Source organism: Rhinopithecus bieti, unplaced genomic scaffold, assembly GCF_001698545.2.
Source record: "Rhinopithecus bieti isolate Rb0 unplaced genomic scaffold, ASM169854v2 scaffold_50350, whole genome shotgun sequence".
Classification (NCBI taxonomy): domain Eukaryota; kingdom Metazoa; phylum Chordata; class Mammalia; order Primates; family Cercopithecidae; genus Rhinopithecus; species Rhinopithecus bieti.
In genome coordinates this window covers 838,509-863,941 of record NW_016820258.1, presented here as the reverse complement: position 1 = coordinate 863,941, position 25,433 = coordinate 838,509, and the positions used below count along the sequence as shown (strand labels likewise).

General features: G+C 33.5%; 1 protein-coding gene across 1 annotated transcript in view; it reads right to left on the bottom strand.

Annotated features, from left to right (window-relative positions):
• The window catches only part of LMBRD1 (LMBR1 domain containing 1), a 131,405-nt gene that overhangs the window by 7,252 nt on the left and 98,720 nt on the right, over nt 1–25,433 (bottom strand). The window contains exons 10-14 of the mRNA XM_017859762.1: nt 19,231–19,295; nt 18,783–18,885; nt 18,106–18,210; nt 16,371–16,520; nt 14,900–14,978 (exon numbers count right to left, since the gene is read on the bottom strand). Coding sequence (XP_017715251.1) covers nt 14,900–14,978; nt 16,371–16,520; nt 18,106–18,210; nt 18,783–18,885; nt 19,231–19,295 — 502 coding nt within the window. The remainder of the gene's footprint in view (nt 1–14,899; nt 14,979–16,370; nt 16,521–18,105; nt 18,211–18,782; nt 18,886–19,230; nt 19,296–25,433) is intronic.

The following is a 25,433-nucleotide window of genomic DNA, read 5'->3' as shown; positions in this document are numbered from 1 at the left end:
ATTAGATTGATGTTTTCAGAGTTAGCCACCTTAAGCAATAATCTGTGAGTAGCTGAGAAGTTTCACAAAATTATTTAGGTTGGCTTTGCTGTAGATACTGGAGAACTGAGAAAGCACACAGCTAATTAATTTTTCTATACTATTTTAGTTAAACTTCTATCAACACAATTGCAATGTCACCCAGGAAAAGAACCTCAACATCAGGAGACTTTCTGGATCTCCAGCAACATCCAAGAAAAATGATGCTCTGATCAATACTCAATTTTCCAGTCTGTATCACAATCTTGCTTGACAATAGACACAATACATCAGGCTATCTCAGCTAGATACCAGCCAATAAGATCACTGAGGCCCTCTTTCTAACTTCATGTTTACCTAGACATCATATGACTATACATTTGATTTTCCATGCAAATTCTTTCTCTCTGGTGATAATTCACTAACCCTGATCATCTAGTTTATTTAATAGCTAAACTTTCTATGGTAAATTAATAAGCTGCCATTTGGGCGGCATTAGATTCTTGGGCTGTTCTCTGTTCAGTTATACGAAGTTAAATATAGATGCTGGAGACCAAAGTATGGCACTTCTTAGAAATAATTCTATCTCATCACTCTACTATTGTGCTACACATCTTATGGGTTTACTACAATCAAATCAAATGAGGTTATTAACACAAACTTATTGTCAAATAAAAGACCAGAAATGTATAGTATTTAACCACAAAAACAAAACAAAACAAAACAATTTTAACCTGTTGAAAACACAGCTTTCTGGTTCAAGATAACAGACTTAGCACAGTCATTTGTTTCTTATCCTTCTCAGGACCTCATTACCGTTCTAGTCTAGGAATAAAGAGAGGAGCAATCCTTTATCAGCAAAGAGAATGGAAGTAGAACCATCAGCTGATGAGAGGTTCCAACCATAATCTGGAAGATGGAAGGCCACATTTAAAAGGTCTCCAGTAAAACAGATGGTTTTCCTCCCATTTATTTTAAAATATGATGATCAAGAGGTCCCAGACGCATGCACAGAGTTACCAGCAATGAGGCTTCCCAGTTCCTGATATTTAAATACAAGTTAGCATAAATGTGAACGGATCATCAAATATATGTAGAAAACTATCAGCATGAGGGAAAAAGAAAACAAGATAAATAACTGTACTAGGATAACCAAAATTATAATTTTACTTAAAGGAAACCATTAAGAAAAATGTTTAGTATCTTCAGGTATTAAAGATATTACATCCATAAAATAAGGATGCTTGAAAAGAACAATCAGAACAACAAAATACTCAGGGAAAATAACATTCTATTATATGAAATTAAAATTCATAATATGGTTGACAAAGCTGAATACATACCAAAGAATATAGAGCAAATGGTAGGCAGAAAATATGAAAATGAGATAATACAAATGATCAACTGAAGATATTCAATAAATAATAAAAAAGAACTCCCCAAGGAGAAAAGAGAAAATAGAAAGAAACCATAAAGTAGCTTCAGAAGAAAAAATAAATTGGCATTAGATTTCTTACCAGTTAAAATGAAAGTAGAAGATAACATAATGCCTTTAAAGTTCTAAGAGGAAATGACTTCTCATGTAGAATTCTAAGCACAACCAAACTATCCATTAATTGTGAGGACAGAATACTTTTCAGATATATGAGTACTTTTCAGATATGTATTTCATATAACGAATTTTAATTTTTACCCTAGTAAAACAAAGGGCTTGGGAGAATTCATCAAAAAAGAAGATATGATTTACAATGCATCAGAAGTCTAATGGACAGAAACTGTAGCATTATTATATATAATTATGATTTGTAAAGCTGAGCAGCAGAATCAGAAAGGAATTAATCCAAATAAAAACAGGAAGTCAGTAGGTTCCCAGAAGGAAGTTTTCCGGTTAATACAATGGGTTTCATCCAACAGATAAAGTGAGCAAGAAGCTAGAAAATATTAGGCATACTAACATCTTATGTTACTTTAATAATACTATTTAAAAAGAGAAAAGACAAAGGAACAAATTTTAAAAAGTGGTTCAATTCTACAAATGTTTAAGGTAGACAAAGATATTTTCTTATCCTTAAGGAACTTACATTTCTATAAAAAGGTAGAATAGAGATAAGATATATAAAGACTATACACTGAGAGAGAATAAGGTAATGTTATAAAAAGTATATGTGCTATGGGAATTCAGAGGAAAAAAGAGAGCACACACATTTGGAGATTCAAAAAAGAAGGCTGAGTTAGAAATTAACCTTGTAAGAAGATCAGGATTCTGACTGATGAAAATGGGAGGGGTAGGGCGAAGACTTCTTGTGATGTTTCAAAAATAAATCATTGAAAAGCAAAGGTAGGTAAGAATCTGGCCATGTCCAGAACATGTATGAAAAAAAGCTAGAGACTTGTAAGGGTTAAATAATAGTAGTCCTTAAATCCTAGACTGAATTTATCAGATGATGTGAGGGGAGCACTTACAGTTTTTACTAGAGAAATGGCATTATCAGAGTACTTTGGAAGAGTGGTTTCCACAGTGTGGTTCCCAGACCAGAAAATTCTAGGGTCCCACCTCAAATCCACTATATCAAAAACTTTGGGTCAGGCATGGTGGCTCATGCCTGTAACCCCAGCACTTTGGGAGGCTGAGGTGGGCGGATCACCTGAGGTCAGGAGTTCAGGACCAGCCCGGCAACATGGTGAAACCCTGTCACTACTAAAAATACAAAAATTAGCCAGGCGTGGTGGCACGTGCCTGTAATCCCAGCTACTCAGGAGGCTGAGGCAGGAGAATCGCTGGAACCCGGGAGGCAGAGGCTGCAGTGAGCCGAGATCGCGTCACTGCACTCCAGCCTGGGCAACAAGAGTGAGACTCCGTCTCGAAAACAAACAAACAAACAAAAACACACATACAACTTTGCAATCTTGGTTTCACAAATCTTCCAAGTGATTTTGATGCATGCAAGTTTGATAACCTTTCTTTTACTCTAAGTTAAGGTAAAATCACTAAAAGGTAGAATAATTTAAGTGAGACATGATGAAAATGGGATGTGAGGGTCATTATAGCAAACACAACACAACACAACACAACAAAACAAACAAACAAAAAAACTCTGCAGTTCTTAGTAACTGATTAGGGGTGGAGAAGAAGCAAATAACTACTTTGAAGAATGTGGTAGTATATGAAATACTTAAGTCAGTGTAGTCCAAAGTCCTTATCTAATATTTTGTACTATCTTCCCCAAGAGCTATTCATTGTAAACATTCTTATAAATACATTACCAAAATAAAGCAAAGTTCTTTATATTAGTTTTACATGATTAATTATTCTCATGCAGAGCTTCCCATACATAGCTAACAGGTAGCATCTTTATTTTTTCTTCCTTGGCCTTGAGGGAACACCCTAACCTACATACCACATCACAGCTACACATGTGCTTTCATCCATAAGGGAAGCCTAATGAGATAATGTTCAGTAACCAGTGGCAGTGCTCAGAACTTCATAGGTTACACTATTAGTTCTCTATGAAGGAATACCCAGAACAAAACAAACTCAAATAGGACCAAGGGAAAAAATAAATGTATAGGTACACATAAATTTTAAAGATAATTATTACAGATACTATCAAAATGAGAATGTGAAATATTAAACAAATACTTTCTAATTCAAACTCTTAAAAACATGGGCATCACCCCTGACTCCCTTCTCTTTATGTCTCTCTCAAACTCTCTACCAAGCAAATACTATTGGCTCTACCTTCAAAATACATCCAGATTCTGACCACTTTTTGCCACTGTCACTACCACCATAAGCTCTCCCTTGGATTACTGCAAAAGCCTCCTGTCAACCTGCTTTTACCCTTGTCTCATTGTGGTCTGTATCAGAGGTAGGCAAACTATGACACACACGGCAAATCAAGCCTATCAATTGTAAGTTTTATTGAAACATAGGTACAGCCATCCCTTAAGTAATGTTTATGGCAGTTTTCATGCTGCAATAGTAGAGCTGTGTGGTTATTATAGACTACTACATGACCCACAAAGCCTGAAATATTTACTATCTGGCTATTTACAGAAAAAAGTTTCCAAGCCTTGGTCTACATGCAACACAGTAGTCAGAGTGATCCTGTAAGAACATACGTCACATCATGCCATTCCTCTGTTCACAATCTTCCAGATACTTTTCATTTGAAAGTAAAAGCTGACGTCCTTAAAATTATCTGCTTGCTATTCCTCTGCCTCTTCAAGCATACTCCTGCTGTGTACTTGCTGTTAACACTATCTAGAATACTCCTCCCCAGATACTGTTTGCTCCTCACTTCTTTTAAAGTCATGTCACCTTCCCAGTAAGAATTCCCTTTCTCCTGTATCTAAAATTTCAAACCATTCCTCCTTCTGAACACCACTTAATCTCCTTTGGCACTTTATTTATCTCCATAATGCTTATCACCTGACATATTTATTTGTCTGTCTCCTTATATTAAATAAGCGGGGACAGGGATACTGGAGTGTTTTGTTCACTGCTGTATCCCTAGCACCTAGAACAGTACCTGGCACATAGCAGACATCAATAAGTATTTGTTAAATGACAAAGCACAGGAATAATAGATAAGTAAAATTAAATGACCTATGTAATACTGGAAATTAAGACATTTACAAATTTATCTTAGAATTTCATGACTAACAGGATTGTGGTTCTCCGTATTACTAAAGATATGTCAATATATTAGAAAGGTGACTGAAGTGCAACACAGTCATTACTTAATATTGTATTATACAAAGACGGTAACTTTCTAAATAAAGCTATCAAAATTATCAAAATTCTAGTAGAGTTGATGACTTATATTAATCTTTTAAGCTAAATCTAACTATCCTTAACTTTCTCATCCTCACTACCAAATTTTAGACTATAAAACAAAAGGACCACATAGTTTTCTTAAAGGTCTCTGCCCCATGTTCTTCCATCTAAAGAACCAGATGACCTACATTCTCCTGAAGAGGGTTATCTTCTTAGCTATATACTTTCAGAAAAAGCTTAATATGGGGTAGAAAGTGTGAAGTTGATAGTCCATATTCAAATCTGCTTTTTAAATTAAGACAGGAGCAATCTAGCACCATTTTCATTTTGCATTATATTTAGGGACTACCACTAGGCTCACAGCACCACAGAAGATATTAACGAAGATATTAGGAGACTGTCATCACAAAGCATCAGTGTCACTTTTCATTTCACCCTTTAAGACTTAGTTTCTAGTGAAATTGCTTGACCAGCTTCATTTTAGCCTGTTAAAACTGGCTGTTCTTAACATGAACATTTTAACTTTAATTGGATAAATCCAATATTAGGTATCAACTAGTGTAGTAATTCTTTTAATAACATCAGTTTTAAACAAAAGTAAGCCTCTCTGGCAATACACATTCTTTATGTATTTGTATTTATTTAGCTCACAGGCCAAAGTTTGTAGGGCAGAGATTTTTTTTTTTTTTTTTCACTTAAATCCATTGTTAGTGACAATGTAAGTGTTTAAACAGTATTGCTTTAGGAATCTCAGAAGTTCAAGTAGAAAGATATATTCCATATTCTAGGAAAAGATGGTACCAAGACTTTAAGAATTTAATTTTTTAAAAGTTTCAGTAACTACCTTCCCTACTCATACTTTTCAACCAACTGGGAAAAAAATCTTCTCTGAAATCAGCATCTACTTGGCAGATGTATGTCATCGTTGTCTCTCTCATTGTTTCATCTTTAAAATGTGTAATACTTTTAATTGCAGAGGTAATAAAAGATATTTATTTTAAAAAAATAAAGTGATTATCTACTTCTTTCCTGAGGCACATGAAAGCATTTAAAAATGAGTTAATATATATACACTCTTTCACCTACCATCACAGTGTTTACTTTTCTATGTCAAAACATACAAAGTTATATCATTACCTTGTATGTATTGCTATTTAAAGTATCTTCATTGGTAGATAAATACCCAGTTGGTTCCTTTTGTTTTGCGATTTCTTATGTAAACCTGGTGAGATTTGGATACTAGCTACTAAAATGAGATAAAATAAGAATCTGGTTTCAAGACTTCTACCAGGGTAAACTACTTTAGGAGACAGAAAAGGAATAGGACAACTATCCCTACCCCATGACTGGGGGTGGGGGTAGATGAGAAAAATAAATGGAGGCGAGAAGGAAAGAAGTTCAATCTAAGAATGGAGGTTTCATAGCTTGGTCATAGATGCATGTCCATACAGATAAACTAGCAAACAGTTAAAAAATAAGAATAGAAATGTAAGATTCTGAATTCTTGATTTCTTCCCCTTATATTATTCAGCATAACTAGCTTATGTACTGTCAACTCTCCAAACAACATTAAAAAACCTCACTGATCTAGCAAAGCTAAGTTTAGCAGACTAACTTCAGTGAGGAAGAACATGAAGAGGAAAGACAGAGAAGGATATTTATAAGGTTTTAGGGTTGGGTGGGCTTTAATCAACGTTTTTCAAGGTGAGGACCTGGTTAGAACTGACAAAATAGTTTTGGATTGGTAACGATGATGAAATGGAAGTCCTGAAGCAAGTCTTTTTGGAAAATCAGTCTTGATAAATAAGCTATTTTAGTTGTTCCACCATCATGAGTGAGAATTTCCTAAAGCAAGCATACAACTATGTTTGCTTGTTCTAAGTATTCTTTAGCATAGAGGCATGGAAATATTCCTGCCCCAGAATTGTTCATCATAGTAATATGATATTGGTGCCAACTCCCCCCATTTTATGGAATTAAAAAGCTTTTAAATTTTATTGATCAGCTTTAAAAATGTTTTAGACTTTAATACGAATTGCTAAAATTAAATCTGGTACTCTGCAATGATATGCTGGAGTAGACAGGTAAATCTGAAAAATAACCAGAGAGAAGGCAGTAAATTTACAATAGTCCCTTAATATCCACGGGGGACTGGTTCCAGGAACCACCCTCCCACCCCCACCCTAAGACACCAAAATCCACAATACTCAAGCCCCTTATATAGGAGAATAGTATTAGCATATAATGTAATGTGAAGGTTTCATTCATTGTCTTTTTTTTTTTTTTTTTTTTAAAAAAGAAAAACAACTAGTTCTTGTCCTCTGCCAATATTTTGAGCTGATCTTATTCCTTTCCTTCAGTTGGTTGGGTCTTAATCTGTGTTGATAATTCTAACACAGATCTTTGCAAGTCTGTTTACACTCATTTTCTTGGTGATCTCTCATCCAGTCTCACAACTTTACTTCCCATCTATTCCTGAGTAATCCAGTATACATTTTCTCTCCAGAACTCCAGATACAACTTAATTGCCACTCAAGATCTCCATTTGATGTTTAATGAATGACTAAAACAAAAATGCTCAAAACTAAACTCTACGTTCTCCCTCAATACATAAATGTAAACAATAGATAGTTGGAATAAAGAATACAATTACTTTGCAAAAAGACTCAAGAGGAATTAGCCAACAAGGCATCTCCTGAATGCTGTTCAGTAAGATTCCATATGAAATATCAGATTTACAAACAACTTTTGGTAATAAATTCATGCTTTTAGTTCATGTGGCATTCAGTATGTGGGATTTTTAAAGGTTATTTTAAAATATGTGGTAAAAAATCCCAAATCAATCCATTTTTTTTTAGTTATGTAATACAATTAAAGGATTAATGCTTGAGGTAATGGACACCACGTTTGCCTTGGTGTGATTATTATTTATTGCATGCCTGTATCAAAATATCTTGTGTACCCTATAAATATATATACCTAGTATATATCTACAAAAATTTAAGAAAAAAATCCCAAACCAAAACCACATTAAGGGATTCTCCTCAGTTAAAAATTTCTTCACTTAATTCTCTATGTCAGTCCATACAATCCTACTAAAACTGCATTTCTTATTTAAGATTTGCTAGTCGCTAAATGTCTCTTCAAAGCATCAACACTATTGATCTCTAAATATGATACTTTATTGGATATTATAATATCATAGTATTCTTTTTATCTCTCCTCTTCCAAACTCTTATATCTCCTCTAATAACCTAGGTTTAGCCTTTTGACCTTTGTTTTTTCTTCATATTGTCTATGACTTCCATTCCTTTATGGCTTCAAACAACCATTTCCATTATATTTAAAAAGCAGCAATGGCCTCTCTCTCTTTTTTTTTAAACAATTTAAAGGACAGATGATGCAACAATGTTTCATTTTCTTGCACTCAAACAAAACACAAAAATGTTAAATCTTAAAAAAAAGAAAAACAAAACTGGAATCCAGACACTTGCATTAAAAGTCCTAAGTCTTATACCGTCTAACTTTTATCTCTTGGTGCCCCAGTCTCTCCATCTGCAAAAATGATTAAACTAGCTAGATGATCTTTCTAAAGTTTTTTTTTTTAATATTCTGGTTTGTATTTTTAAAACTGTTTACAACTTATGTGGTTCTTTATGGCCTTTATTCCCGTATCTAGTCAGACTCTCATACAAAAAATGAGGGGATTCTTTAACTTACATAACATCTTAGACAAATGGTTTCAGAAGGATAGGTACTTGAGATTCTGTGAAAATAAGTCAGTGTGCTAACTTGTTATCTATAGAAAGAAAGCTTGGGCCGGGCAGGTGTGTCACGCCTATAATCCTAGCACTTCGGGAGGCTGAGGCAGGTGGGTCATGAGGTCAGGAGATCGAGACGATCCTGGCTAACAGGGTAAAACCCTGTTTCTACTAAAAATACAAAAAAGTAGCCAGGCATGGTGGCAGGCGCCTGTAGTCCCAGCTACTCAGGAGGCTGAGGCAGGAGAATGGCATGAACCTGAGAGGCAAAGGTTACAGTGAGCCAAGATCACGCCACTGCACTCCAGCCTGGGCGACAGTGTGAGACTCCGTCTCAAAAAAAAAAAAAAAAAAAAAAAAAAAAAAAAAGAAAGCTTGGTAAGCAAGTTTTATTTATAGAGACTGTGCTTTGAATCATCGCTTGATGATGGCCTTGTTTACTCCAGAACTTAAAGTTCAATTACTTTTTAATGTAAGATATCAATACACATTTTACTTATTCTTACATTATTATTTACAATAATTTTATTTTCCACCTTTGTACTTCCTATATATATATATATATATATATATATATATAATTAAAAGCCTGTTTTAGCTTTCAATTTTGTCTGCTCATTTGTTTATAATTCATGTAATTTGGTTTAACACATAGTTTCCATTTTAGCATTTGCTAAGTTGTCTTAATCATCTGCCCTAGTAACATGGTATCCTCAAGCTAAATCCTAACCCTATTGGTCATGTGATTATTTTTTAAGGTACTCTCTCTTGTGCTCCCCTCCCCCACATATATATAGTAAGCAAATATACTTAATCAGAATAAAACCACAAAAATCAACTTTGATTTACAGAGATCATTCCATTTCCAGTCACTTTAATGTCCAAATAAGACAACACACATTTACAATAAGAAAGATAAAATAATTAAGCAGGGTAGCAGAAATAAAAATTTAGGTTAATGAATTTTTATAAATGTCATTTGGAAACATATTATCTTGCTTCACCCCTAACTGTAGTCTCCAAATATTCAATGATGTTGCCACCATTCATTGTTATCATAACATACCAAATATATTTATGTCCTTATGCCTGGTTAATGAAGGTTTTTTTATCTGTTTGAAATATCCACATGTTATTTTCTGATCATTCATTCAGATTTAACTTACTCTTTTTGGGTCCACAGAAAGGTTACACTGACCCCCAGGGCAGAATAAATCATCATCTCCTTTTCTTTACCACAGCATTTTGATTATAATTTCACTACAGCTTGCCATTTATTTTTTCTCTTATTATAATTATTTATTTTCCTATCCAAGTCCATTAGGCTACATGCTTTTTGAAGGTAAGTACTGTACATGTGTCTTCTCTGGTACTTTCTCTTTCCCAAAATCAAACCCAGTACTGACAATGTCTTCTATTTTTGTCCATTAAGGTATATTGGTCTTTCATCTTCCTATTTTGACTCAAATATTTATAGTTTCCAAATGTACATGGTCTTTTAAATAATTATTTGTTTTACATATTGCATTCACATTTACACATAAATTGTCTACGTGTAAAGGTCCCCTTAGAGTAACAGCATGTAAAATTTAAAACTTGATTCCTAATTTGCTCAGTTGACTCACTTTGAACATAAATCCTGCGTTACCTGTCAGGATGAATTAAGTAATACTGTCATTTTAAGAGAACTTCATAAAAATAGTAAGATAGGCATTCTTTATAGGATTATTACTAAATTATTCTATTCTTTAATGGATTATTTTAAACACAAAGTACTTAAATTATTTTTAGATAAATGACTCTCATTTGAAACCTAATCATTTTAAACACAACTAGGATTCCAGCAATATTTTCTATGTTGAATAAATGTCAGATTGTCTCATATATAAACAAAATATTAATTTTAAAAGTCTAAAATACATTTAATATTAATAAGACAGCAACATACGTATTTTTAGAAATTACTGCTTTAATATCTCTCCAGGGAGATAAACTTTTCTCAGAAAGAACTTTCATTATAACACTGAAAATTTAAATTTTTGTTTTAAATCTAAAAATCATTCTCTAAAATTCTGTTACTTGCAACGGACACATTGCAAAGGTGATATCAAATGCCTTATGAGTTATTTATTATAATATCATTTACTCTAGTCAAATGTTGTCACTAAATATGTTGTAAAGAATAGCGTATATGGCTATACAAGTCCCTCACCATCCCTCACCCTAAGGGTAGGGATGCCACCCCATCCCTACCCTTATGTGTCTAAATCCAATGTCTTAATCTACTTATCTGTCTCTATCATTATTAAAGTATTCACTTAAAAAACTACCCTGCCACCCCAAATTTAGTTATATTTCTACCATCCTCTTCTAAGTTACGTACTGGCAAATTTAACATTTAGAGATGTGCTACAGAACAAAACAAAGTTGGGAAAGATAAACCCATAAAACTAAAGGGTATGCTTTTGTACTGCAAAATAACATTTCAAAGAATGAGTCAACTAAAATGTTTAAGAAAAAATATTCAGTAGTTCAAAGGGAATCATTTTAACTACCGTAAATTAGACTGAAAATAATGTGATTCATAAAAAAGTTACAGTCAAGCGTATTATTTGATTAAATCTTATTGATCTATAATATAAAAAATTCACTCAGTCCAGTAGTATCGGGGCATTTTAAAGGCCCCGTTATCAGTTCAACATAATTTTGAAACTACAATTTGTTTTTGTTTTACGGCTATTATTTCAATACTACTGTAACAATTTGAACAACAGAATCTATTTTAGATCTTCAAGGCCATTGACTCCTTGGTTAAAAACAAATTACAAACCAATTAAACACTAATTTTTCAATCTGTTTTCATCCAGCTAAATATGGCAACCCAAGGCACTTCAACTATCAACCCTACTTGTGATGTACGTATACATTTCAAAGTAAAAAATCTTGAACTAACATCATTAAGTAGAACTGGAAAATTCTGTTGTATTTATTTATACTAACAACATTTTACTATTATTTCTTCAGGCAAAATAAAGTTATTCCCATCAGATGTTTATCCATCTCTTTATTTTAATCCTTTCCTTCAGTTTTAGTCTCTTCCCTTATTTCCCTACAAATCCTGGACTCTGTGGTCACTGTTTATTTTCTAACTTCAACTTGTCCTTTGCTTTCCATCCTTAAATCCCCAATTCTACTTCAGTTCTTCAATCCATCCCTTCCCCCAAACAACCTAAGAACTAATGGAGAAAAATTATACACATTGTGTAGACTTGTTCAATAAAAATATAAAATTGATAATTTCACCTCTGTCCGTTGACATATTTACCTATCATTAACTTATCTTCAGTTAGATCCTCTCCTAATCCCCTTCACAGGCTATCAAAAGCTTTTGCTATTTTCATTAACTGTCTACCCCACAGCCTGCTCAATTCTCAGTATATGACCTGAGCTCATCCTTTGTAGCCAGTTGAGACAATTATACAGATATGCCACTTCTTGTCTACCCTCAGATAGTAACAAGTTACCATCTGAGGCCAGATCCTTGCTTCCTTCTTTGCAATGTACAGAAAGAAATATCCCTCATTCTATCTAAAGCATTCTGTCCTGGATATTCTTAATACCATATCCCCCAGAATTGGATGATATTGGTCCATCATTCATCCTTTCTGACATTTTTCTTCAATCTTCCCTGTTCCACTAGTTCCATCCCATTATCCCCGAAGTCTCTCCTAACTAAAATAAAAAAAAAAGTTCTTGACCCTGCACATCTTCTTCAAGTAATTTTTATCTCTAACATTAAACTTTTTCTTTTTTTCAGCCTTCATCTCTGTACCTTCCTTATCAGCTTGCCCTTAAATAATGATTATCCTGTGTTCCAGTGTCCATTCTCTTTTCACTCTTTACCCTCTCAGTTTCTCACATATACAGGAACTCATATGTACCCCTGAGGGACTGGTTCCAGGACTCTGCTGGAAACCAAAATCTACGAATGCTCAAGTCCCTTACATAAAATGATGTACTTATACACATCATCCCACATCTTTTAAATTATCTCTAGATTACTTATAACACTAATACAATGTAAATACTTATGTGAATAGTTGTTATATTTGTATTGCTTTTTGTGTTTTTTTTTTTAAATTGTTGCTTTGTTATCTTTTATTCTATTTTTTCCCAAATTATTTCTGACCCAAAGTTGGTTGAATCTATGGATCTGGAACCCATGAATATGGAGGTCTAACTGTGTACCCAACTGCTTATGAGACCTCCACCTAAACAATTTTGAGACATCTCAAGTCAACTAATCATTTTTTTACAATTTTTCTAATCACAGTACCTTTTTTTTTTTTTTTTTTTTTTCTGAGACAGAGTATTGCCCTGTCGCCTGCCTGGGTCGGAGTGTAGTGGCACAATCTCGGCTCACTGCAACTTCCGCCTCCCAGGTTCAAGCGATTCTCCTGCCTCGGCCTCCCAAGTAGCTGGGATTACTGGGATGTACCACCACACTCAGCTAGTCTTTGTATTTTTAGTAGAGACAGAGTTTTGCCATGTTGGCCAGGCTGATCTCAAACTCCTGACCTCAGGTGATCTGCCTGCCTTGGCCTCCCAATGTATTTTTTACCTCAGCTGGTAACACCAAAATTAATCAAAGTACTCAGTAACTAGAGTATCATTCTAGAATCTTTTGTTTCTCTCACCATTGCTCTACAACCAATCAGAAATTCTTTCAATTTACTCCTTAAATTTCTTTATTTCACACCCTCATGACTACTGTTCAGATCAGGCTTTCAATTCTCTTGGATTATTTTAGATAGTTCTCCCTCCCCTAAGTGATTTCCATAGTCTGGTCTCAATTCCTCAAATCCATTATCTCTATAACCGCTATAATTAACTTACTGAAAAGAAATCAGATCATAACTTCTACTTTCTTGCTTGAACACTTCATTATCTCTTTCGTCACTTTCTAAAACCTTTTATGATTTGACTCATGACTCTGCCTTCCTCCCTCCAATCCCCAAACAAAACCAATGTTCTTGAACACACGCCTGTGCAATTTAAGGTACTTGTTTGTACACTTTATTCTGGCTAGAACAGCCTTCCCTTGATGTGCATACCAGATACCTTAAAATGTAGCTCTGATATCTCTTTTCTGAAACATTTCTTTTTTGACTACTACTCCACAGTGATCCCCACAAGGCAGAGTTAATTGTGTCTTCCTCTGGCCTATCCCTGTACCCTGTACTTGTTCCTAATACTCTATTACATTACACAGTTGACCCCGCTAAAAAAACTCAGAATTGGCCAGGCGCGGTGGCTCACGCCTATAATCCCAGCACTTTGGGAGGCCGAGGCGGGCGGATCACAGGGTCAGGAGATCGAGACCATCCTGGCTAACACGGTGAAACCCCGTCTCTACTAAAAATACAAAAAGTTAGCCGGGCAGGGTGGCAGGCGCCTGTAGTCCCACCTACGCGGGAGGCTGAGGCAGGAGAATGGCGTGAATCTGGGAGGTGGAGCTTGCAGTGAGCTGAGATCGCGCCACTGTACTCCAGCCTGGGTGACAGAGCGAGACTCCGTCTCAAAAACAAAAAAAAAACCCTCAGAATTTGTGTTTTTCATAATGGTACTCATGAATGATTCATGCAGAAACACACAGTATTTGACACATTACCACAAAATAAAAGCATTGAAGGCAAGCATAGAAAACACTTTTACAAATTCTGAAAGAATAAATCAGGAATCCTTAATCAGAAATGAATACTATAACATTCAAAGAAAAAATCACCTAAACAACTCACATAGTAAAAAAAAAAAAAAGAATACTCTAAAACTACACAGGGGTTAAGAGCACAGAATTTTTGTCAGAGTACACATATAATAATTAACACAGTGCCTTGAAAACAACTGTATGTCTTTAAAGTTAACTGCTATTATAACTAATACCATTATTATTAAATTAAATAACCAGACATGGATGAATTAAAAATTGTTCTAGGTCATAAGTACTTTTGGTCTTGGTACTAAAATTGTAGATTCCACCAAACTCTTTTATGTTTTTAAGGAAAAAAAAAATCACTTAAGAGGGATTTCTTATTATACTAGTAAATGTGATAAATAATAACTACATTTTGTTACTTCCTAAGTAATTTTAATGGTTCTTTCTCTAATGCAAATCCTTTCATTAACAAGAAATTCTATTGAAGAGATTTGCCAACCTCTACTTGCTGAAAGTTTCCTTCTTACCACATAGCAAAACAAATGCATCAAATGATTAACACAGCAAAATGCCAGGAAATTCTTTTCCTACAAAGTTGTAAGTTCTAAAACAAATTGCTTTTACCTTCAGGAGCATCTGCATCACATCTCTTTGGCACAGAAAGGGTTGAATTGCCTTTATGGTTATCAGAAGTTATATTAGTCTGAAAGATAAAAATATAGTTAAAATGTAAAACCACATTAATAAATACATTTGGATTTAAAAGTAATCACTATGAACTATATACTCCATATACTAACTACATCTATCTAACATTTCAAAATGTAAATTTTATGTAACATTGCTCTTAGAAGAAAATTATGGTAAATTAAACATTAAGGCTTTTTGCAATAATAATCCTTTAGGTCCTGTGTTGAACAACAGGGTTTCTTCCCAGAACAAATTTCATTTTTAGTACAAAGTAGAGCATCTGAAAAGAATGCTATTTTCAGACTGTGGAACATGCAAAGAATATCTTTTGTCCAAGCAAAAGCATAGTCTTCCTTCATTCCTTCACAGGAGGATGTTTAATAAGCATGACCTAGTGAGGTAGGTGAAGGGGATGATTGGGCAAGAAGAGAATAAAAAGGTATAAGAAGTGAGAAATATGGTTCAGGTGATTTTCCAGCATGGTGTTTCCCCAACTCAGGTCATTCATGTACCTCCATCATGATCTGTGCTTTATCTGTTTCACCTACATTATAACTAAACATTTTTCAATGAAATAGCCTTTTAACACTCACCAATATTATGGAGGGTACTGACTGAGGGTTGATATGTTTGTTAGATTTTTCTTTCTAATTGCATGTTAAAGTAAAGAAAGAATGAAGTGCAGGATAAAAAAGAAATGATCTGGGCACACTGATTTAATAATGCAAGACTCCACTAAAGCAATGCTTGATCAGGCCCTGAAACATAAATATGGTTTGAACAGTTAAGAAGTAGAGCAAAAGGTATTTAAAAAAAAGGAAACAAACTAAACAAAGTTTGAATCAGATTTGGTCAGAATATTTTGAATCGTCAGAAAATCCAAACTTACTGTTCTATTAAAACTAAAAGTCACAGTGGCTTTTGAGAGCTCAACAGCATCAATAAATCAGCATATGAGGAAACCCATCATGTTAAAAGAATGTATAGTTATCTACATATAAAACATTTATAAAGCCTCTTCTAGGGGATTCATAGTGCCAATGAACGGACATGCTGTGCTCACCAAAATGTTCTTTGGGAGCCATATTATTAAAATTAGTTAAAATGTTATTTTAGAGGAAGTATTATGAGTTTTAATGAAGTACTAACATAAAGCTCAGTAGCTTAGCATCACAGGGCCCATTTAAGGAACTATTGTAATGAAATTCTGTGTGTTGTTTCAAAAAAACAACAGTATGAAACAAATATAAACATGCTAAAAATAGAAATAAAAAACCAGTTTTAGCAATATTAAATTTAATCTGATGAGCTAATATCTTATGCTAACCATCACAATTAAAATTTGATTTTAAATATCACTATCTTTAAAATATCAAAATAATCAAGTTTTAAATATTTCACTTACCTCTATTAAGTAATTTTGGCTTCCATACATAACGTATTGGGGAGCAAGACTATAAATCATATAGCTAGTGTGAAGGACAATAAGCAGAAGTATCATGCAGAGAAAAAGGAGTGCTTGGGGCCTGGTTCTACCTCTTCTGATTTTATATAACTGGAAAGAAAAGAGTGACAAAATTTCAGCAAAATATTTCATTTGTAAAGCATTAAATACTGTTCTTGTGTTATGAGAAATGATTTACACAGTTCAATCAACCATTATTTTTCTTCCAAAGTAAATACTAAAAATTCTTAATCATCCCAAATAATTTTAAGATAATTCACATGGTCTACTTCCAAAGAAATCTTCTAAACTTATTGTGTAACAGCATCTGTTAGAAATTCATGGAGCTAACTGTGAACTACCTCTAGTTCTATCTAAAGATTAGAAGTATGAATTTAAACTATAAGTATCAGTAATATACTATGGTTTTATATAACTTTTTATATAATACTGTATAAGAATAGACAATGTCATGTGTTTATAAACGTCCATTTCTATGAAATACTCGTGACATCCTTATACTTTGCTATAAAAATTAGTTTATGAAAAATTCTGATAATCTTATTAAAGAGCTTTTCACATTTATCTATACTAAAGGGAAATGAAAACACATGGTAACTGAAATATAAGGAACCAGGTAACTTGCTTCATTTCAATACCATAGCATGCTTTTATTTTAGCGACTTATACTGTCCCACCTCCCTGTTTTATTACTAGATTGTAGTACAGACTCCAATTCCAGATGGGATGACAATAAGACCATTTATAAATTTACATTTCCCAGGTTCTTTCACAGCCAGTAGTGGCCATGGGATAAAATATTAAACATGAAAAGCAAAGCAGAAGTCTGTTAGGGATTTCTGTAAAAGTCTTGTTTTATTGATACAATTGTATACCTCTTTCTCCTAACTACCTTTTTCTTCACAGAATATGAACAGGATAAAAGGAACTGCAGCAGCCATACTACAATCATGACAGAGATACTTGAAGAATTACAGAGATATTGGATCCGACTTTTTGAGCTACTGAAGCAATACTAGCTTCTTTTTTCCATAGCAAGAAATCTTCAATTAGTTCAAGCCACTATTTAACTGAGATCTCTTTTACTGTCAGTAGTGGGTAAAAGCAGTGGAAGTAGTGTCACTACCCACAGTAGTGGAAGTAGTGTCTACCTGATACAGCTTTATTTTAAAATTGTTAATTTACGCAAAATAAGCATTTGAAGAAAATAACCAATGATATGGTAATCTTTACTAATAGGGAGGGCTATCTTTTGAGCTTCAGTGTATCTATTATATTCGAATGTGTTTCTACTAAGAAATAATATAACTTTTGGACCAGGGTTTCTCAACCATGGAACTACCGACATTTTAGGCTAGATAAGTCTGCCCTATGCACTACAGGATTTTTAATAGAATCTCTGGCCCCTACCCAATACATGCCACTAGCACTCCCCAATTTTAACAACTAAAAATATCTCTAGATATTGCCAAATGTTTCCGGGGGGCAAAATCACCCCTGTTTAAGAACCACTGCTCTAGATAAAAAGTACTCTTATGTCAACATGAAGTGAAAAGGCTAGTATTTCTCTCACTTGTGGTATAAAGATACAGCTACTATATTCTAAATCTAAGATAATTTGCAATAATGGAGATTACACACAAAATGAGAAAAAAATACTGTAATATATACTTACTCTAATCCAAAAGAACCATATGCCAATATTTCGAATTCCTGCCATTGAAGTAAAAATAAAGTACATAATAATAATTGTTATAAGAATATAATCAAGAGGGAAAACCTGAAAAAAAAGATGAAATTAAATTTAACATATAAACTATAAGCACTCTAACAGTCATATAAAGTAAACTAAAAACATTATTCCCATTTGGCAAATATTTACAATATCAACCTTGATTTAAGTTAGGCTACTGTGTTTAAAAAAAAATCCTCAAAAAACAAACAAGTACCCAACTATTACCAAAATTTTTAATACTATTATACTAAGAAAAATCCTAAAGCAAATTAAACTAAAATTGCATTTATTGATGAGATAAAAGACTTGATTAAATATTAATACCAAAAATAATTTGGAGAGGGTCACCTCATGTTATGTAATATATCCCAAGTCAAATTATGTATAACATAAAAGTCCAGGAATATATCAATATAATAATATTTAAAGCAACATGTCAATGTATAAACTACAGGCAAATAAAAAGTAAAACTAGAAAATAACATAAGCATATGTCAAACTATTAATAGGTTTTCAGCATAATAATTTTATATGGAACAGGATGTCAGAATGTTTGCTAGACTCTAGCATTTTATACTCTAGCAGCTACAGTATAAAATGACTGATATTTTACTTACCGTTTGTAGTAAAGGCAAAAGCATATTCAGTGGATTACTCAGGTTAGCTCCAAAAATTATGAAACCAGAATCTATTCCAGCTGAATGAAGAGCTTTATCTAAACTAAAAAAATTATAAAGAATGAAATTTATGTTATACTACCAAATTTTCAGCAAATTTAGAAAAAATATCATAATTTAAGCATGCAAATACATCTGAGTCAAAGAAAACAATGGATTACAAATTAAATCTCACTTAAATATCTCACAGCTATTGTTCAATTGATGGAGAATAAAGAAACATTCTATTATTGGACGTTTTAGCCATTCTTTGAGTTAATGCTATAGAACACTTCAAGTAAGAAAACTACTTAAGATGAATAGCCTACACTAATGGCATTCAGCAACAAAATATATATTATCACAGAATTTGCATAAGTGTTTTAGAAAATGTGTCTACTGTACTTACTTTGACAAGAAGAGAGAAATTACAAACAGCAATGCAACTAAGATGAAAAATACTCCCCAGATGATCTAAAAGCAAAAATATATTCATTAAAATATAGTTCTAAAAGTTGATATTAAAAGCACAAAACCATTATATTCAATATGAGTTGCTAGAATATGACAAAGATCTAACAAAAACAATCTAAGATACATTTTAATTTAGTATATAATTCCAGGCATTTATACCTGAATTTTCATTATGAGACTATTTGATTGAGAACATGTACATAAAAGAGACAAAGCATTTGAAAAGTCTTCACTAATAAGTAAACAAATGAAACTCTTTGTTAGACCAAATACAAAGTTTTTATTCCATTATACTGAAATGAGACTTTAATGTTGACTGAAAAGCACATTATGACTAACAGACACACACACACACCCCAAAACCATGAAATGCAGGCTATATAACCCTGTTAGTTAAAATAGAAAATTTAGAACATTTTCCCACAGAAGTAATAATATATATAAATGATATATATAGTGGTTAAATTGTATTACAATCCATAAAAGCCTATACAAGTGATACTATTCCTGAAACAGAGTACTAACAACACTGAAAAAATTGTCATGTAAAACAATGTTTCTGTGGAAAAATGTCCTAAGCACTTTAAGTAGCAGAACACATTTCTCCCAATTGTATGAAATTTATATTAAAGCTGGTAGAACAAGAGGAAGAAAAATATTATAACTGAGTTTCTAATGAAAAGTTTCAAGGTATAAAAGGGGTGAAATCTATGTTAAGAAAAACCTAAGCTCTTTTCCCCAAAATCTTCCCCAAGTTCCAGGGACAACTGGGCTAAAGAGTTGTCAAGACCAGACCCAAAAAGAAGAGTCCCAGTAAGCACAGTTAAGTGTGTGGGGCTCCTCCTTTAACTGGAATTGATATAAAGAGATCAATGAATGTTATGAAATCATGAATGGCAGGGAGATTTTTTCATCTTATTTCACATGACTGTTGAAGTAAATTTTAGAATCCTGAGAGAATAAAAGAAGTAACGGATGAACCTACCTAGCCTGAAAAGATGATTTTTGGAAGTAATTTTAGACTTGCACTCTGGGGAATTCTTCAGTTATGGCAGGGTGCCTTTGGGGTTCACTGGGAAGGAGAGAGTTGACAACGAGAGGGGACCAAGAAGGCTATAGTCATCTCTTGAAAACAGAGTGATATTGCATGTACTATTTTTCATGCTGGGATTCCGCAAGAGAATTCATTATTTAAAAAGGGTTTCATTGCAAAAGATTTTGAAGTGACTCCTTTATAGTAACAAATGTTCATTAGTAGAGGGTATAAAGGAGTTAATCTTTTTTTTTCTACTAGATTCAGGCATCTATATTTGGCACTGTGGTCAACCGAAAGGCAAGACAGACTTATACTTAGGATTCGCAAGTGAAAAACATTCCTTCCTAATAGCTGTTAACAAAAAATAGTTTGTAGCATGAGGCAATATAACTACTAAGTGCCAATTAGTAGTAGGAGAACATGATATGGAAACAGGATTTGAAATTAAGATTCCCTTCCTTTGATGTCCATTTTGGCAAAAACAAACAAAAAACAACAACAACAACAACAAAAAACAACCCTCTTAGCTATCTTCCCAATCTGTAGAGATGACTGACCCAGAATTAGAATGCTTAATCAGTGACTTAATGGAATACAGAAATGTAAAAAATATAAATACTTTATAAAGACCAAGAAAACTATACATATTTAAATACCAGAACTTAAATTAGTAGTTACAGAATCATATCAGTGATGACCACATTGGGGTGACCTAAATGCTACATATTATGCTCTAGCTACAATGCCAATTTTGAAATAAAAATTAAACTATAGAGGTAACGTCAATAAAAACGGAATAAGAACTTCTGAACATTTTCTCCTCTGTAAAAGCAGATTACAAGAAAATCAACGGGGAAAGAAGAGTCTTTTTAACAAATAGTACTGGGACAAGTAGATACCCACATGCAAAAGAACTTGTATCCTTACCTCACACCATATAAAAATTCAAACCAGACCAAAGACCCAAATGTAAGAGCTAATAAACTATAAAAACCGTTAACGGAAAACAAGTGTAACTCTTTGTGACCTTTGGATTAGGCTATGATTTTCTAGATCAGATACCTAAAGCACAAGCAACAGAAAAAAAAATTGGACTTTGTCTAAATTAAAAATTCTTTTGCTTCAAAAGCTACTATCAGCAAAGTGAAAAACCAACCCACGGAATAGGAGAAAATATTTGTTTTGTGAATATAAAGAACTCTTACACCTTAATAAGAAGAAAACAATCCAATTGAAAAATGGGCAAAGGATCTGAATATGCATTTCTTTAAAGGAAATATACAACTGGCCAATAAGCACCTGAAGAGATGCTCAATATCATTCACTAGAGAAATATAAATCAAACCCACAATCTGAACCAGAGAAATGTGAGCCAAACTACTTCATGCTCACTAGGATGTCTATAAACAAAAAAAATATTAACAAGTGTTTATAAGGCTATGGAGAAATTGGAACTCTCATAGAGTATGTAATACTCTATGGGAATGTAAAATGGTGTAGATGCTTTAAAAAACAGCCTTGACAATTCCTCAAGAAGTTAAATATAGTTATTGTATCACCCAGCAATTCCAGTCTTTGGTATATACCAAACAGAACTGAAGACATCTATCCACACAAAAATTTGTGTACAAATGTTCGCAGCAGCATTTTTCATAATACTAAAAAATGAAAACCCAAATGTCCATGAGTTGACAAACTGATAAACAAAATGTGGTATATCCATACAATGGAATATCAGTCAGCCATAAAAAAGAATGAAATAATGCTATATGCACATGAATGAATCATTAAAAACATTTACGCTAAATGAAGACAGAAAATACTACATATTGAATGATTCCATTTATATGAAATGTCTAGAAAAGACAAATCCATAGAGATAGAAAGATCAGTAATTGCCACGGACTGGGAGAATGGGGCAGACTGCTCATGGGTACAGGTTTTTTTGTTAAGGGAACAAAATTTTCTGACATTAGATGGTGATAGCTGCACAATCTTGTGAATATACTAAAAATCACTGCAATATACACTTTAAAAGGGTGAATTTCATGGTAAATTATGTCTCAAATGAAAAAAAAAAGTTACACACATCTGTAATCACTTATCCATAATTCTGAAATCTAAAATGTTTCTAGAAATCAAATTTTTTTTCCTAACTCATTTATTGATTAAATCTCGCTTAAACTAAACATGGGTCTTAAAAAAAAAAAAAAAAAAGAACAACTGTGAATATTTATTAATATATTACTTCACTGCAAAACTATTAAATGTGCTCAAAAGAGGGTATGAAGGCTGCTGCTCTGGGTTCTTTCAGAGGGTATTATTTAATATGTAATATATACATTTATTCTGAAAAATGAAAAATTCTAAATTTTATACTACGTTTGATCCAAGGATTTTGGCAAAAGGATTTTTGAACTTATATTATTATTATGAACTGATTATTTGTGTCTCCACACACTCCAAAATTTGTATGTTGGAGTACTAACCCTGATGTGATGGTTTTGGAGGTAGGGTTTTTGGGAGGTAATTCAGTTGGACGAGTTTATGAAGATGAGGCCCTGATGATGAAATTAGTGTCCTCATAAGAAGAGAAGAGACCAGAACTAGTTCTCTTTCTGCCACGAAAGGACATAGCAAGAATATGGCCATCAAATCTGCTAGCAACTTAATCTTGAATTTTCCAGTCTCCAGAGCAATAAATGTCTGTTCTTTAAGCCAGGGGTCCCCAGGCCCCGGGGCCTTGGACAAGTACCAGTCCATGGCCTGGCCACACAGCAGGAGATGAATGGCAAGTGAGCAAGCATCACCACCTGAGCTCCACCTCCTGTCAGATCAGTGGCAGCATGAGATTCTAATAGGAGCATAAGCCCTTTCGTGAACTGTGCATACGAGGGATCTAGGTTGCGCACTCCATATGAGAATCTAATGATGAATGTAATGCATTTGAATCATGCCAAAACCATCCCTCCAGTCGGCAGAAAAATTCTCTTCTGAAACCAGTCCCTGGTGCCAAAAAGGCTGGGCTGACAGTTTAAGCCCCTCAGTCTATGAGTTCTATTTTAGTTTTTAATATAGCAGCACAAACTAAGACAAATACATTGAACATGGTCTATTAAATACATGTGTAAATAACAGCAGAGAGAGAGAAAAAAACAGTCTGGTTGAATCTTAATAATCTGGGTAAGAAAATATATACAAAGCATACATATGGAATGGGTAAGGCTAGCTTGAATAAAACAAAGAGGATGCAAGGGAGATGGAAAATGTAGGAAGTTGTGATACAGGCCTCAATAAAGGAAAGGTCCACTATCAAATGAGGCTAGAAGAGAAGGACATCTTTAAAAACACAATTACAACTTAAAATTAAAAACAAAGCCTGGCTAAAAAATTAAAGGGTTATAAGTCTCACTTGTATTCACTAGTCTCCAGTTTCACTCCTCAGTGGTAATTATCATTAATAGGTTCCTACGAATCATTCCAGAAATGGTGCATTCTCACTCTCACACAATATTAACCAAAAGAGTACCTACCACAATATTTGCAATCTTAACATTAGTTTCAGTTAAAATACAACACATGATGAACATTGTAAAGGACTGTTCAAGATACGATTTATTTGTAAAGAAAGATATAGTGCTCCTATTCATTTCAATGGCTCTACAGTACTTTCTAAAACGGAGATAACAATTAAGCCAGTCTCCTGATGAACAATGATTGTTTTCACAATGTGATTATTAGAAGCAACAGTATTACAAATTGATTTTTTAAAAAAATTAGTAGACTTTATTTTTAAGGACATTGTTAGGTTTACAGAAAAATCAAGGTGATAGTGCTGAAGTTCTTACTTATCCCTCTCCCTTACAGTTTTCTTATTATTAACGTCTTTCACTTGTGTGGTACATTTGTTAAAATTGATGAAACAATATTGATGTATTATTATTAAAGTCCATAGTTCACATTAAGGTTTACATTTTATATTCTATGGGCTTTGACAAATGGATACTGTCATGTATCTACCATCAGGGCATCAAACATAATAGTTTAACTGGCCTAAAATACCCTGTGCTTCACTTATTTATCCTACCTCACCTCAAATCCCTCACAGCCACTCATCTTTTCATTACCTCTACAGTTTTGCCTCTTCCAGAATATCATATAGTTGGAATCAGAGTATGTAGCCTCTGTAGACTGGCTTCTTTTGCTTCTTTCACTTAGCAATGTGTATTTTAGATTTCCTCTATTTCTCTTTGTGAGTTGATAGTTTTTCTTTCTATCACTACGTAACATTACAGTATATAGATGTACCACAGTTTGTCCCTTCACTTACTGAAGGACACCTTGGTTGCTTCTGAGTTTTAGACATTACACGTAAAGTTGCTATTAATATAAACATCCATGTACATGGTATCCTGTGGACATAAGTTTTCAATCCAATCAGGTAAATGGCTATGACTCTAACTGCTAGATCCTAATAAACAGGTAGGTTTAGCTTTGTAAGAAACTGCCAAACTATCTTCCAAAATGGCAGTATCATTCTGCATTCCCATCAGTAATGAATAAGTAGTTCCTGTTGCTTTGTATCTTAGCTAGCATTTGGTAATGTCAGATTTTCCTTTTTGGATATTAATCACTCTAATAAGCATGAAGTGGCATCTCATGGTTTCAACTGCAATTCCCTAATGATACATGATGTTGAGTACCTTTTCATATGCTTATTTGCCATCTGTGTCTTTTCTTCTGTGGGGTATTTGCTCAGAACTTTTGCCCGTTTTTTAATTGCATTGCTGGTTTTCTTATTGGTGAGTTTTAAGAATTCTTTATATATTTTAGACACAAGTCCTTTATCAAGATATGGACTGTGCAAATATTTTCTTCTAGTCTGTGACTTGTCTTATTCTTTTAACAGTATCTTTTACAGAGCAGAAGTTTTTGATATGAGTAAATTTCAATTTATACATTATTTTTTCATGGATAGTGCTTTTGGTGTTGTATTTAAAAACTCATTGCCAAATCTAAGGTCACATAGATTTCCTTCTATGTTATTTTCTAGAAATTTTACGATTTTGTTTTACAATGAGGTCTAAAATATATTTTAATTT